General features: G+C 44.7%; 3 protein-coding genes across 6 annotated transcripts; 1 reads left to right on the top strand and 2 right to left on the bottom strand.

Annotated features, from left to right (window-relative positions):
* Positions 1 to 8: 8 nt before the first annotated feature.
* LOC136198215 (zinc finger C2HC domain-containing protein 1A-like) lies at positions 9 to 1,667 on the top strand. Its single transcript, XM_065988120.1, has 5 exons — positions 9 to 119; positions 166 to 242; positions 303 to 464; positions 573 to 938; positions 1,012 to 1,667. Exons 1-5 carry the CDS (start codon positions 113 to 115, stop codon positions 1,567 to 1,569), a joined length of 1,170 nt encoding a protein of 389 aa, XP_065844192.1. The 5' UTR covers positions 9 to 112; the 3' UTR covers positions 1,570 to 1,667.
* A 4,249-nt stretch (positions 1,668 to 5,916) lies between these two features.
* On the bottom strand, positions 5,917 to 8,643 carry LOC136197989 (iduronate 2-sulfatase-like). Of its 2 annotated transcripts, XR_010672651.1 has the most exons (17): positions 8,487 to 8,643; positions 8,405 to 8,428; positions 8,302 to 8,353; positions 8,107 to 8,248; positions 7,975 to 8,050; positions 7,844 to 7,920; positions 7,701 to 7,792; positions 7,550 to 7,646; positions 7,335 to 7,493; positions 7,207 to 7,282; positions 7,128 to 7,157; positions 6,940 to 7,074; positions 6,766 to 6,876; positions 6,568 to 6,701; positions 6,407 to 6,511; positions 6,164 to 6,350; positions 5,918 to 6,115 (listed from the first exon to the last, which is right to left on the bottom strand). XR_010672651.1 is itself a non-coding variant. In XM_065987893.1 (16 exons), exons 1-16 carry the CDS (start codon positions 8,629 to 8,631, stop codon positions 6,270 to 6,272), a joined length of 1,536 nt encoding a protein of 511 aa, XP_065843965.1. In that variant the 5' UTR covers positions 8,632 to 8,643; the 3' UTR covers positions 5,917 to 6,269. The 2 variants fall into 2 exon arrangements, 1 of the variants encoding a protein (XP_065843965.1); XM_065987893.1 differs by having other exon boundaries at positions 5,917 to 6,350.
* A 25-nt stretch (positions 8,644 to 8,668) lies between these two features.
* On the bottom strand, positions 8,669 to 13,531 carry LOC136197986 (uncharacterized). 3 transcript variants are annotated; one of them, XR_010672650.1, is made up of 4 exons: positions 13,435 to 13,531; positions 9,875 to 13,023; positions 9,473 to 9,821; positions 8,670 to 9,420 (listed from the first exon to the last, which is right to left on the bottom strand). XR_010672650.1 is itself a non-coding variant. In XM_065987889.1 (3 exons), the coding sequence occupies exons 2-3, from the start codon at positions 13,015 to 13,017 to the stop codon at positions 9,545 to 9,547; spliced, it is 3,420 nt and encodes a 1,139-aa protein (XP_065843961.1). In that variant the 5' UTR covers positions 13,018 to 13,023; positions 13,391 to 13,511; the 3' UTR covers positions 8,669 to 9,544. The 3 variants fall into 3 exon arrangements, 2 of the variants coding, with proteins under 2 accessions (XP_065843961.1, XP_065843960.1); XM_065987889.1 differs by having other exon boundaries at positions 8,669 to 9,821; positions 13,391 to 13,511; XM_065987888.1 differs by having other exon boundaries at positions 8,670 to 9,821.
* Positions 13,532 to 13,735: the final 204 nt, after the last annotated feature.

The raw sequence follows: 13,735 nt of genomic DNA, 5'->3' as shown, positions 1-13,735 counted from the left end.
AAATAGCAACGCCGTAAACTTTCATTAAGCTTCCCCGGATATTTACACGAGTTACCACAGTAACTCTTCACTCGTTTCGCTCTAGCTAGCCGAAAGTCGCTTCGATATTGCCATGGACGGTAACAGAAAGCGTGTAGAAGCGTATCGCCTACGCAGATTTCCTAGATGACATGGAACAGACGGACTACACCGATTTTCAACCGTGCGCATCGTGTGGTCGCACCTTTCGTCCGGACGTGCTAGTAAGGAAGAAGAAATCTGGCCTTTTTCAACGACCTGACAATCGAGTGGACTTCATTTAGGAAAGGCACGCGAGAATTTGCACCAAAGTACAGCAAAAGCGCCGAGTATTCGATTCGTCGAAGCAGCGCGCCGCCCTCGTCGGCGGAGATGCCGTTGGCTTGCCGACGAAGGTTAAACCGCCGCCTCCGTCCACCGCAGCCGCGCGCAAAGCCAAGCTAAACGTAGGAAGACGTTTGTGGTGACGTAGGAGTTTTATTTGTGTGTACATGATTGCATAGACAGGTCTTGGATTTTTAGGCTTTTTTTCATTAATACTTTCTTTTGCGCAGAAGGTGAACTCTTCAGCTGGTGGCGCTGTCCCATCCTCCTCTTTGGCTGGCGGCGCTGTCCGATCCTCTTCGACTTCGAATTCGAATTCAAATTCGAATTCAAGCAACTGGAGAAAGAAACACGAAGACTTCATTGCCGCTATTCGCGCCGGTCGAGAAGTGACGCGCGCTCTCCAATCGGGCGCTCCGCTTCCGCCGCCGCCGCCGCCCGCCGAGAATCCCGACTACGTTCAGTGTCCCTTCTGCACGAGACGATTCAACGAGGAGGCGGCGAAACGGCACATGCCCTTCTGCAAAGAACAGCAGGCGAGAGTGAGACCGACTCCAAAGAAAAACGCAAAGGACGTTCTGGATCGAAGAAAACAGGTAGACAGGATCCCTAGTAGAATCCTCTTAGTCTATAGAGAGCAGTCTCAATAAGCCTTCGCCTATTTTGCAGTATAAACCACCCATGCTTCGAAATCGATCGAATTCAATGACGTCGCAGTCGCCGGCGGCGGCGTCGGGGATCAGGCAACCGCAGCAGTATTCATCACAGAGAGAAACGTCGGCAAATCGTCCGCCAACGAGTCGAGGAGTCCCAAGGGAATCGTCTCAGCGCACCCTAACGTCGAGCCATCGTCTGACAGGTATGCACCGAGAACAGCAGCAGCCGAAACGCGTCGCGACGCCGTCCGGCGGAAGCAACGGCATGCGAGTGGCGCTGAATTACATGCGAGCGTCGATCGACGACGGGAGAATGAGTGGGGGCAGTTCGAGTGGGTCGGACGGGACGGGACGGCGATTCGAGCCGCGTCCGCCCGCCGGGGGTCCTCGCGTCGGCGAGACGCGACGTCGGATACCGGTTCGGCAAGCGACGTCGAATCCGGTGCTGGGCGCGAGCGGGAGCGGCGGTGACGGGGGTCGGTGGATGTCGAAGTTTTGCTATGAGTGCGGGACGCAGTATCCCGTGCCCAATGCGAAATATTGTTGCGAGTGCGGTACGAAGAGGATTTGATTTTTTTGTGCTTCGGTCGGAATGATGACGGTAATGCGTTGAGAATCATCAGATCTGATCATATTTTGATAATGATAATACATAATGACGTACAATTATTAGGCTCGGTCGCTGATAGGCTATCTGCCAAGCGAGCACAAGAAGCCGGGTTGATGGCAGATTATCTCTGATGGCAGTCAACTGAATATGGAGCCTCCTCCTGTGCGATTGCAAATAAATGTAGTCATCTTATTGAAAGACACGTGACATTCTTCAAGGTTCTGGACGGACCGTGGGATCTGGTGGGATTTACCTGGCTTCAGCGGCCAGGCGGCAAAGAAGAGGGCTCAATTGACGGTGAGGGAACGTTTCCTCGTTTTCTACGGCCCATTTCTCCTTTTGGCCGGGTAGATTTACGACCCATTGGGTAACTTGGGTTGCTACGGCTTTCTTCAGGTCTAATCGCGCACATAGACGCATTCTAAAGTCACTATCACGCTTAATTAGCGTTGGGGTCCCCTTTGGGGCACCCAATCAGATGTGCTAACGTTAGTCTGTGGCGTAATTACGTGAAACTCCTGCGCTAGTCAAGCAATACTAAAGCATCTCTATGACTAAAGTTCGAGAACGGGCTAATTCCTCCACCTCTTCCCGTAAAGCAGTCAAAGTTAGTTGCAACGGTTTTTATATTTATAGGAGAAGCTGGTGTTTCAGTTGAAACTAGAACATACGTGAATGATCCGTCTCAAATCCATCAAGTTCAGCCATCATGGATTCCAATTTGTCAACAACTTCCTTCGCCTTCGGACGATCATCTTCATTTTCATTCAAGCACCAATTCACGAGACTCGCGTAGTCGTCAGGACAGAATTGATCGACGCGCGGTCTCAGCCCCTTGATGATTTTCCTAACCAAGAGGTGACGAGATACCTTGTTCTCTATCTCGTTCTGATAGGGAAGTTTTCGTGTCCACACTTCGACCATCACCATGCCCAAACTAAAACGTAAGTATTACGGAGAGTAATGCTTTTGTTCAATACTTGCTCTCACCTATAAATGTCAGATGCCGTTCCGCAACTTTTGCAAGTCAATACTTCTGGAGAATTCCACAGTGTCGTTCCTATTCCTTTGCTCATCATCTTCATTTCTTGTCCCATCAGATCGCTGTTTTTGAACCATCCTTCCGCCTTTGTCCTACTTTTTCTGTCGTTCATAAACTTCTGCCCGACGCCTTCCTTCTGCACCAATCTAGCAAAGCCAAAATCGGCCAATTTTATGACCCAATTCTCCGACACTAGCAGATTGTCGGCCTTCACGTCTCGATGAGTGCTGGGCGGGTCTAGCTCTCGATGGAGATAATTGAGAGCTTTTGCAGCTTGATAGACGCACTGTAGCTTTCTCATGTAGTTCATAGGCTCGATGTCGTCGCGAAGAATTTTCCCTAGCGATCCCTGAGCAACGAATTCGAGCAGAAGAAAGGGGCAACCGTCCATGGGCATTTTTCCGGCTCCCAGAAAGAGGACGATGTTCGGATGTCTGACCGTTTTGAGAAATTCGATTTCTCTGAGAAAATCCCGTTCTATTTCGTCGAGACCCAAGTGAATAGTCGATAGTTTTTTGACTGCGACGAGCATCGATTCTCTGTATATGGCACGATGTACGTCTCCGAATCCTCCGTTGCCTATCACTTCTTCTAGGACGACTTCTTTCAGGGAAACATTCCATGCTTTGTTTAGAAGGTCCTTTTCTTTGTTTGCCTGTTCCAATAGCAGAAGTCTCCTTCTACGCGAATTTATGACGCCAAAAATCGCCGCCGTGATCAAAACAACTAGAAGGCAGCAAAAGAAGGACGCAAGACTTGCTCTCAAAGTGACGTTATAACGGCATCTTGATCCCGAAAAACCGCTATAACACGTGCATTGTCGAATCGTGCGAGTTGAAGCGAACATAACGAAGCAGTCTCCTTTGAAACAGTAGCCGTCATTTTTGCAGACAGCACAATCTCGCTTGCTCGTTGCTCCAGTACCACTTGTAGTCGTTCCTTCAGGACAAGATGTGCAATTCTTGCTGCCTTCTACGCTAGAAAAAGTTCCCTTTTTGCATGGCGTACATGGCATTGTGAGAGCGTTCAGTGACGTATACCCGACCTTGCAGCCGGGCGTGATGTAAACCGACGACAGTGTTGCTTGCGTTTTCTTTGATTGGTAAGACGTAAATGCTAAGCGAGTAAAACCGACGGAGAAGAGCGAATAGGAAATCGATGCTGGTCCTTTTGGTGTGGTCACGACAAAATCTTGGACCAGTGTTGCCACTTTGCTCCAAATGCGTTCTTTGATGAAGTACACGTATAAGCAGAAAGATGCGTCGATCATCGTATATCCGTTCGCAGCGTGGCGAGAATAGTTAGAATTGAAAACGTCTGTGAGTGTGGTAAATTTGTTGCACAATCCATAAATTGCAAAGGAGTCGCTTGTTTTGGCGACAAAATGATGCGCCAACTTCACGTCGCACTTCTGTTCTGCCCAGACCTTGCTTGTGAAGTTATAAATCCAGAAATCGAACAAAATTCTCACTTTCTTCCGATAAACGAGTTCGCTACGAATGGTGTCGTTAGCGATGTGCGTTAGACCTCCATAGACAAAAAGAACGTCGCCGTAAGCGGATATTGACGCACTTGCTCTGGGCACTGGGTTGGTACGATCTATTTGTCGACATTTCGCCGCCGTTGGAATCAGAACGTCGCTACACTTCTGCAGCGAAGACACAAATTTTGCAGAAGTGACATTGAAGCCTCCGAACGCAATCAAGTTATGTGAATTTGATTTGCTCATGTGGTAGTCGTAAGAAAGAGATTCCACACTGTTGTCTTGCAGCACCAAATCTCGTAACTTATACGTTGACCAGTCGCCGGTGTAGTAGTTGTACTGATCGAGCGAATTTTCAGTCAGAATGAAACAGGAGTTCTTTGCTGAGCTGTGAACAACGCTGATTGGCTTATAAAGCGACGAGAAACGAGATTTCGAATTGCTTAGGAGCTTTTGATGCCACGTGAGCTGTTTGCTGTCTAAAACAGAAATTCTGTTGAGTGGTATTTCAAAAGTTAACGTGGCGTGCGGACCACTGCAAGGAATTGGTTTGATGTTTTCACTAGTAGTCATCTTTGCTTGAGTGGAACTATTTGTAATCTCCCAAGTGTCAACGCCAATTTGTTGAATGACGTAAACAACGTAGCTAAAATTCGCTGCTGTTTGAACAATGAAAAACCGACTTTCTTCACCGTTTGAAATGATCTGACATTTCGTTCTTTTTTCTAGACAGTCCGTTGGAGTTTTTGAATTATTAGCGAGAATCACTTTTACTGGCTGAAATAGCTGTGTTTTCAGATTGAGGGAAAAAGCACACTTCAGAGTCTGAAAAAAATTTTCGAATAGAAAAATGATTTTGCTCTTTGTTAGTTTGTCGTAGGTTGGTACGTAGTGAGCATTTGAAGGATGGCAAGTGTCAGGAACTTTTAATTTTGAAAATTGATTCGAAAAGTAATGATACTGGATTAGGCTTGTATTCCTTACGAAAACAGTAAAAGTTCTTCTGCGAAAAGACGCTGCTTGATAGTCTAAAGACATATTTTGCGAAAGCGTGTGGTCCGCTATTCTTTTGACGGAGTAAACTTTATCTTGACACATGAATTCGTAAAATATCTCTTCATCTTTACTTAGAAAGAGAATCGTTTCGTGGCATTTACAGTTTGTCGCGTTTGATAGAACGACTGAAAAGGAGCCTTGGAACGAACCAGTCACTCGAGAAGAGTTCCACGTCTTTGTAGCGGAAGCAAAGTGATGAAGGGCAACGGAATCAGTAAACGTTTCAATCAAAACAGCCTGGTGTAGGCAGAGACTCAAAAACGTGGTATGCAAAGATCGACCAGGATTGACTTTCAGATGAGGAAAGTTCAATTGATGACTCTCCCACGAAGCCGTCTGATGGGAGTAAAGCCAAGAGGTACTTGAATAGAGATCTTGATACCAGACGAACTCTCTAACATAGCCCAGATGATCCTTCATTTCAATTCCTGTCGTTGCAAATTTAGAACTCGACGGAAATTTATCGCGAGACGCTGGTATTCCTGAAAACGTGTTATACTTGGAACTGGCGCAAGAGAGTACAATCCAGCAGGAGAACAGCGTGATAAAAAATATCATTGTTCTAAATATATATATCAGATCTAATCATTACTAGCTGAATATGCATGAAGGGTTGGTATGCCATGCACTCGCACGGCCCGACCCCTGACGTACAGTAGCCCATGGCATGTATTGAGAGAATAATCGCAAGACTTCTATATGATTTAGGAACTACTCGGTCTACTGAAACTCCTGACTCGCTTACAACAACTAACTGCGAACATCGATACTGATCGGACTCAACACAACGTTGATTACGTAATAAAAACTCTCACAAGAAGATGACCAATTGATATCCTTGTCTCTAATGTTCTTCTCACCTTCAATAGGCTAGTCACGGGCTGTCAGGTCAAAGGACTGAAACGCACGGATGTTTCTTTAGGATCCTAAGGCAATACATATGAGGTTTGCTAAGCGTCCCCGGATAGACCCACCAGCTAATTAAGATGCACCCAGATAGAGGGCAAAACAAGCAAATTACGTACGAACTGCGTGAAAAGCAAGTGTAGATTCAAACACATGCACACACTGAAATGAATTTTAAAAAGGAGGTAGATGAGCTCTCCATCCTGATCGCAATTCTTGCGCCAACTGGGAAAGGAGAGACTTGTTCGCTGAGGACTATATACGGAAAAAATTATTAACAAAACACCCTTCTTTTTTATCATAAAAGGTACCGCAATGTTATCATTTTCTCCTTCATCCGATTGATGGTCATACAATTCGACAGCGCGCGGGTGATCCCAGTGGACAGATCCTGTTGTTGCATTGAATGGAATCCACTAAATAAAAATCGATGCATGTACATCAAAGTTATTAGCAAAGCCAATATGTATACTTCTGTGTAACGATATTGATATGTTCTCATTGTGTATCCCATTGTGTCACAGTAGCTCGGGTTGCAACTCGCCCCGCAGTATCTCCTTTCAGCCAGCGTTCCCCTTACACTTGGTCTAGGATATTGGCTGAAAGCTAAACAGTGACGCTTTGTTTTAAAAGCAAAAGCGTTAGAGGATATGTGATTTATATACAATACCAGCAGTTTTCCATTTTCTTGTCGAATTTTCTGTCAGTGGTAGAAAGCTAACACCTTCTGTACACGTTGCTTCTTGCATATTAGGTTGACACTGAGGTGGTACAGGTAGGCCTTTAATTAATAATTAATTAATAGTTCGTCAGGCCAACTCCCTGTTTGTGTGCATAGCCTTACCAGCGGCATCAGCGAGAGAAGGGAAAATATCGACGTATTCTACGAATGCACTCGTTCGCTGACCCGCCGTTTTCATGCCGGGTACGCGGAAGAACAAGGGCACGTGGGTCCCCATCTCCCAATTGGTATATTTCCCTTCAGTTTGAAGTAATGCCACGTCAGAGCGTATGTCAATAGAATTTACTGACCCCACTCTCCGTGCTCTCCCAGCTGCCATCCTGAGAAAATAATTGATACGCAGTTACACGCATCTAATAGAGTATGTACCGTGATCTCCCCAAAATATGACAATGGTGTCGTTTTCAAGTCCAAGCGATTCCAACTCAGACAGAACTTTTCCAACCTAATATAAATGCATGCGTGATCATTTGTCTCCGCGCAGATTTTGAGCTGACCTGAGCGTCCATGTACGACACGCAAGCGTAATATGCTCTTCTCAATTTAAGCTGCTCCTCGTCGGGACAAAGTCCGTCGGGATAGGAAACGTTCAACGAGTTGAAATCGTTCCAAAATCGAAGTCCTTCCAAGGGATTCCACGCAACTTCGGGCATGTTCTGCAAACGAGGTAAATACGTATAAAAATTAGACGGTTCTCCGCTTTATCATGCACCTTGGGTCGATATCTATTAGGCACAAGCGGCACGGATCCTTCAGGATACAAGTCGTAGAACTTCTGAGGAGCAAAAAAGGGCAAGTGGGGTTTACGACTAAAAGGGCTGTATAGTAAAACCGATCTTCGTCTTAGAGTTTTTTCTTCTTACAAGCCAACTGCAACAAAGAAGGGTTTTGTTTCATTTTTTGAATTTTGAGCGTTCTTCAGCATCTGCAACGTCTCGACTGCGTGTTGGGCAATCTAGAAGTATAACTCATTCAAATTTATAGCAAAATCTTATTTATTTTCGACTTGTTCATCTGGAAGTTCAACGCTGTTGTCTACTGCCCACCAACTGCTAGTACGATTTCCGCAGCAACCGTACCTTCCTAGAGTTCGCGTTCTATAAACGACGTACAGCAACCTAATTCAGTTTTATAGACTTTGTGCTGGAGCGTGAAAGTATGGCTCAGTCCACGAATAAGGAACATCTTCACGAATCTGGTTATCATGATAAACCTTAAATAAGGCTATAGGTATATATTTGATGCTTTAGTTATGTAAGTGGTATCGACTTTGCCCATTCCAGCTGTTCGGTATCCGTTTGATTTAAAATATTCCGGAAGCGACGTAAAATTTCCACCCAAATGCCTCCAGTATCCGGCGAGGTCCCATACCTTGGTGGAATCAGGACGTCGAGACGTTAGCAAGCTTGTTCTGGGTTGCAACTATTTTAATTTTTTTGATATGCCAAGCCAGGAAATTCTAACCGTGTAGGATTGCAGATAGCCTGTTGACAGTAAGCCCGGTCAAATTGCAAGCCTAGATAAAACTAGTAGAACTTGTCTGATAATTCTTTTTGCAGGAATGCACTTGTGCTTGCCAGCTTGTTGATGTCTATTAGAGGCACAATAGGTAGAGAGACATGAACACGGCAAGTCTTGAATTGTTGTACTTGGAGTCAAAATTCCTTTGATTCCGTAGCTGTGCAATTCGGGACGCAGATCGTCGACAGCTATCATTAGAACGTTGAACTTTGCATCGCCAAACGAAACGAGCGTCAAAAGATAGATAGAAACGAAACGCACGGAGAACTCCATCTCGTGAGATTGAGACAGCAGCACGTGATCGTTGTACGTAAGACATTTGCATTGCACACTTTACAAAACAACAACGCTACAATTCCGAAACAATGGCATTATTAATTTTTTAAAAGGATGATCTATAAAGGTTTATCTGGCTAACGCACGCTGGACTAATTAATTTCCTCAAAATTCAAATTGATTTGACTTTCAGTGTATTTTGCAACGATAATGTTTTCGTAGTACACAGTAACAACTACCAGGTAAATATTTCCATCTCGATATCAACGCACAGAACGGTCGGAATGATGACGGTAATGCGTTGAGAATCATCAGATCTGATCATATTTTGATAATGATAATACATAATGATGTACAATTATTAGGCTCGGCCGCTGATAAGATTATCTCTGATAGCAGTCAACTGAATATGCAGCCTTCTCCTATGCGATTGCAAATAAATGTAGTCATTTTATTGAAAGACACGTGACGTTCTTCAAGTTTCTGGTCTGGTGGGATTTACTTGGCTTCAGCGGCCAGGCGACAAAGAAGAGGGCTCAATTGACGGTGTGAGGGAACGTTTCCTCGTTTTGTACGGCCCATTTCTCCTTTTGGCCGGGTAGATTTACGACCCATTGGGTAACTTGGGTTGCTACGACTTTCTTCAGGTCTAATCGCGCACATAGATGCATTATAATTTCTCTATCACGCTTAATTAGCGTTGGGGTCCCCTTTGGGGCACCCAATGTGCATCGATGGCATCGGTGCTAATCGGCGACCAACAACTCCTGCGCTAGTCGAGCAATACTAAAGCATCTCTATGACTAAAGTTCGAGAACGGGCTATATAATTCCCCCACCTCTTCCCGTAAAGCAGTCAACAGTTTCAACGGTTTTGATCTTTATAGGACGAGCTGGTGTTTCAGTTGAAACTAGAACATACGTGAATGATCCGTCTCAAATCCATCAAGTTTAGCTATCATGGATTCCAATTTGTCAACAACTTCCTTCGCCTTCGGACGATCATCTTCATTTTCATTCAAGCACCAATTCACGACACTCGAGTAGTCGTCAGGACAGAACTGATCAACGCTCGGCCTTAGTCCCTTGATAATTTTACTGACCAAGAGGCTACGAGATACCCTCTTCTCCATCTCGCTCTGATAGGGAATTTTTCGTGTCCACACTTCAACCATCACTATGCCCAGACTAAAACGTAAGTATTACTGCGAGTAAGGCTTTTGTTCAATACTTGCTCTCACCTATAAATGTCAGATGCCGTTCCGCAACTTTTGCAAGTCAATACTTCTGGAGAATTCCACAGTGTCGTGCCTATCCCTTTGCTCATCATCTTCATTTCTTGTCCCATCAGATTGCTGTTTTTGAACCATCCTTCCGACCTCCTCATTTCTTTGTTGTTCCTAAACTTCTGTCCGACGCCTTCCTTCTGTACCAATCTAGCGAAACCAAAATCGGCCAATTTTATGACCCAACTCTGCGACACTAGCAGATTGTCAGCCTTCACGTCTCGATGAGTGCTGGGCGGGTCTAACTCTCGATGGAGATAATTGAGAGCTTTTGCAGCTTGATAGACGCACTGTAGCTTTCTCATGTAGTTCATAGGCTCGATGTCGTCGCGAAGAATTTTCCCTAGCGATCCGCGAGCGACGAATTCGAGCAGAAGAAAAGGGCAACCGTCTATGGGCATTTTTCCGGCTCCCAGAAAGAGGACGATATTCGGATGTCTGACCGTTTTGAGAAATTCGATTTCTCTGAGAAAATCTCGTTCTATTTCGTCGAGACCCAAGTGAATAGTCGATAGTTTTTTGACCGCAACGAGCATCGATTCTCTGTATATGGCACGATGTACGTCTCCGAATCCTCCGTTGCCTATCACTTCTTTGAGGACGACCTCTTTTAGGCAAACATTCCAAGCTTTGTTCAAGAGCTCTTTTTCTTTGCTAGTCTGCTCCAATAGCAGACGCTTCTTTTTACTCGAATTTTTGAGGCAAGAAACCGCCGCCATGATCAAACCGACTAGAACGCAGCAAAACGTCGAAGCCAGACTTGCTGTCAAAGTGACATTATGACGGCATTTTGATCCCGAGAAACCGCTATGACACATGCATTCTCGGATCATTTCAGTTGAATTGAATATGACGAAACAGTCTCCGTTGGAACAGTGACCATCGTCATTGCAAACAGCACAGTCTCGCTTACTAGCTGCCCCAGTACCACTTGTAGTCGTTCCTTCAGGACAAGACGTGCATTTCTGGCTGCCTTCTACGCTAGAAAAGGTTCCCTTTTTGCATGGCGTACATGGAATTCTAAGAGCGTTCGATGACGAATACCCGACCTTGCAGCCAGGCGTGATAGAAACCGACGAAAGCGTTTCTTTCCCTTTCTTTGAACGGTAAGACGTAAATGCTAAACGAGTATAGCCCACAGAAAAGAGTGAGTGGGAAATTGATGCTGGTCCTTTCGGTGTCGTTACGACGAAATCTTGGACCATTGTTCCTACTTTGCTCCAAACGCGTTGTTTGATGAAGTACACGTATAAACAGAAAGGTGCGTCAATCATTGTATATCCACTTGCAGCATGGCGAGAATAGTTAGAATTGAAAACGTCTGTAAGTTCGTTAAATTTGTTGCACAATCCATAAATTGCAAACGAGTCGCCTGTTTTGGCGACAAAATGATGCGCCAACTTCACATCGCACTTCTGTTCTGTCCATACGTTGCTTGTGAAGTTGTAAACCCAGAAATCGAACAAAATTGTCACTTTCTTCCGATAAACGAGTTCGTTACGAATGGTGTCGGTAGCAATGTGCGTTAGACCCCCATAGACGAAAAGAACGTCACTATAAACAGATATTGACGCACTTGCTCTGGGTACTGGCGTGGTATGATCTATTTGTCGACATTTCAACGCCGTTGGACTTAGAACGTCGCTACATTTCTTCAGCGAAGACACAAACTTTGCAGAGGCGTCATTGAAGCCTCCGAACACAATAAAATTATGTGAATTCGATTTGGTCATGTGATAGTCGTACGAAGAAGATCCCACCGTGTTGTCTCGCAGTTCTCTTAAACTATACGTTGACCAGTCGCCGGAGTAGTAGTTGTACTGATCAAGTGACGTTTCAGTCAGAATAAAACAGGAGTTTTTCGCTGAGCTGTGAACAGCGCTGATTGGCTTATAAAACGATGGGAAACGGTATTTCGAATTGCTTAGGAGCCTTCGATGCCACGTGAGCTGCTTGCTGTCCAAAATAGAAATTCTATTGAGTGGTATTTCAAAATTTAACGTGACGTGCGGACCACTGCAAGGAATTGGTTTCATGTTTTCACTGAACTGCTTTGCTTGAGTGGAACTATTTGTAATCTGCCAAGTGTCAGCGCCAGTTTGTCGAATGACGTAAACAACGTAGGTACGATTCGCTACTGTTTGAACAATGAAAAACTGACTTTCTTCGCCGTTCGAAATAATCTGACATTTAGTTCCCTCTTCTAAGCAGTCTTTTGGACTTTTTGAATTATTAGGAAGAAGCACTTTTACTCGTCGAAATAGCTGTGTTTTGAGATTGAGGGCAAAAGCACACTTCCGAGTCTGAAGAAAATTTTCAAATTCAAATAGAAAAATGATTTTGCTCTTTGTTATTCTGTCGTAGGTTGGCACGTGCTGGGCATTTGAAGGATGGCAAGTATTAGGAACTTTTAATTTTGAAAATTGATTAGAAAAGTAATGATATTGGAGTAGGCTAGTATTCCTTATGAAAGCTGTAAAAGTTCTGCGAAAAGACGCTGCTTGATAGTCCAAAGACAAATTTTGAGAAAGCTTGTAGTCTGCTATTTTTTTGTTAGAGTAAGTTCTATTTTGATGACAAATGAATTCGTAAAATGTCTCTGCATCTTTACTCAGAAAGAGAATCGTTTCGTGGCATTTACAGTTTGTCGTGTTTGATCGAACGACTGAAAAAGAGCCTTGGAACGAACCAAGCAGTTTAGAAGAGTTCCACGTCTTGGTAGCGGAAGCAAAGTGATGAAAAGCAACGGAATCAGTAAATGTTTCAATTAAAACAGCCTGGCGTAAGCAGAGACTCAAAAACGTGGCATGCAGGGCTCGATCAGGATTGACTCTTAGATGAGGAAAGTTCAATTGATAACTGTCCCACGAAGCCGTGTGATCAGAGTAAAGCCAAGAGGTACTTGAATAGAGATCTTGATACCACACGAACTCTCTATAATAACCAAAATGATCCTTCATTTCAATGTCTGTCGTTGCAAATGTAGAACTTGAGGGAAAGCTATCGTGAGTCGCTGATATTCCTGAAAACGTGTTATAAATCTCTGAACTGACGCAAGAGAGTAAGATCCAGAAGAACAGCGTCAAAAGAATTTTCATCGTTCTCTAAATGCGATACGTGAAGTCAATTCGCTGGACATGCCCGCGCTACTCGTCCCCAGGCCCTTCCCCCGCATGCGAGTCCCGTATGAACTACGGGACATGCGGGGGAAGGGCCTGGGTATACGTATTAGCATGAATTACTAAGGTTCGGTACGTATGCCGGATCTAACGTACAGAGCTGGCGTACATAGGGCAGGATAATCGAGAGACTGCCGTAAATGGTTAGGAAGTAAACAGTACTAAACTCCTAGCTGGCTTGGCTCACTTACAACATATCTGCGGACATCGCTACATGCACTACTAGTATACTTAGCTATACGCGTTGATCGAGGACTCGACGCAACGTCGATTATATACATAAAACTCTTACAAGAAGAGGACCAATTGATGCCCTTTTCTCTGATGTTCTTTTACCTTCAATAGGCTAGTCCACTGGCTAGTCACGGTTGGCTGGAGTGCGCGGATGTTCGTTCAGGATCCCAAGAAAATAAGACGTTTCCTAAGCGTTCCCGGATTGCATCACGACTCGGAGAATCAATAGAAACGCAAGGAGAACTCCATCTCGTGAGCTGAGACAACTGCACGTGATCGTTGTACGTAAGACATTTGCATTGCACATTTCATAAAACAACGCTACAATTCCGAAACAACGGCATTATTAATTTTTTAAAAATATGATCTATAAGGCTTCCTGGCGCCAAGGGTACAGTACAGT

The sequence above is a fragment of the Oscarella lobularis genome, chromosome 18 (genome assembly GCF_947507565.1).
Source record: "Oscarella lobularis chromosome 18, ooOscLobu1.1, whole genome shotgun sequence".
Lineage (NCBI taxonomy): Eukaryota > Metazoa > Porifera > Homoscleromorpha > Homosclerophorida > Oscarellidae > Oscarella > Oscarella lobularis.
The sequence above is the reverse complement of the archived record's forward strand: the minus strand, read 5'-3'. Positions and strand labels throughout refer to the sequence as shown.

What these genes read in the sequence shown, in the direction of transcription:
- LOC136198215 (XM_065988120.1), top strand. An exon ending in CCTTTCGTCCGGACGTGCTA is followed by an intron (nt 243 to 302) that starts GTAAGGAAGAAG and finishes GACTTCATTTAG; the next exon opens with GAAAGGCACGCGAGAATTTG. An exon ending in CGCGCAAAGCCAAGCTAAAC is followed by an intron (nt 465 to 572) that starts GTAGGAAGACGT and finishes TCTTTTGCGCAG; the next exon opens with AAGGTGAACTCTTCAGCTGG.
- LOC136197989 (XM_065987893.1), bottom strand. Translation starts at nt 8,631, where the DNA reads ATGGAGTTCTCCGTGCGTTTCGTTTCTATCTATCTTTTGACGCTCGTT. An exon ending in CAAAGGAATTTTGACTCCAA is followed by an intron (nt 8,429 to 8,486) that starts GTACAACAATTC and finishes TGCCTCTAATAG; the next exon opens with ACATCAACAAGCTGGCAAGC. An exon ending in TGTCGTACATGGACGCTCAG is followed by an intron (nt 7,283 to 7,334) that starts GTCAGCTCAAAA and finishes CATTTATATTAG; the next exon opens with GTTGGAAAAGTTCTGTCTGA.
- LOC136197986 (XM_065987888.1), bottom strand. Translation starts at nt 13,017, where the DNA reads ATGAAAATTCTTTTGACGCTGTTCTTCTGGATCTTACTCTCTTGCGTC. An exon ending in ACGGCATCTGACATTTATAG is followed by an intron (nt 9,822 to 9,874) that starts GTGAGAGCAAGT and finishes CTTACGTTTTAG; the next exon opens with TCTGGGCATAGTGATGGTTG.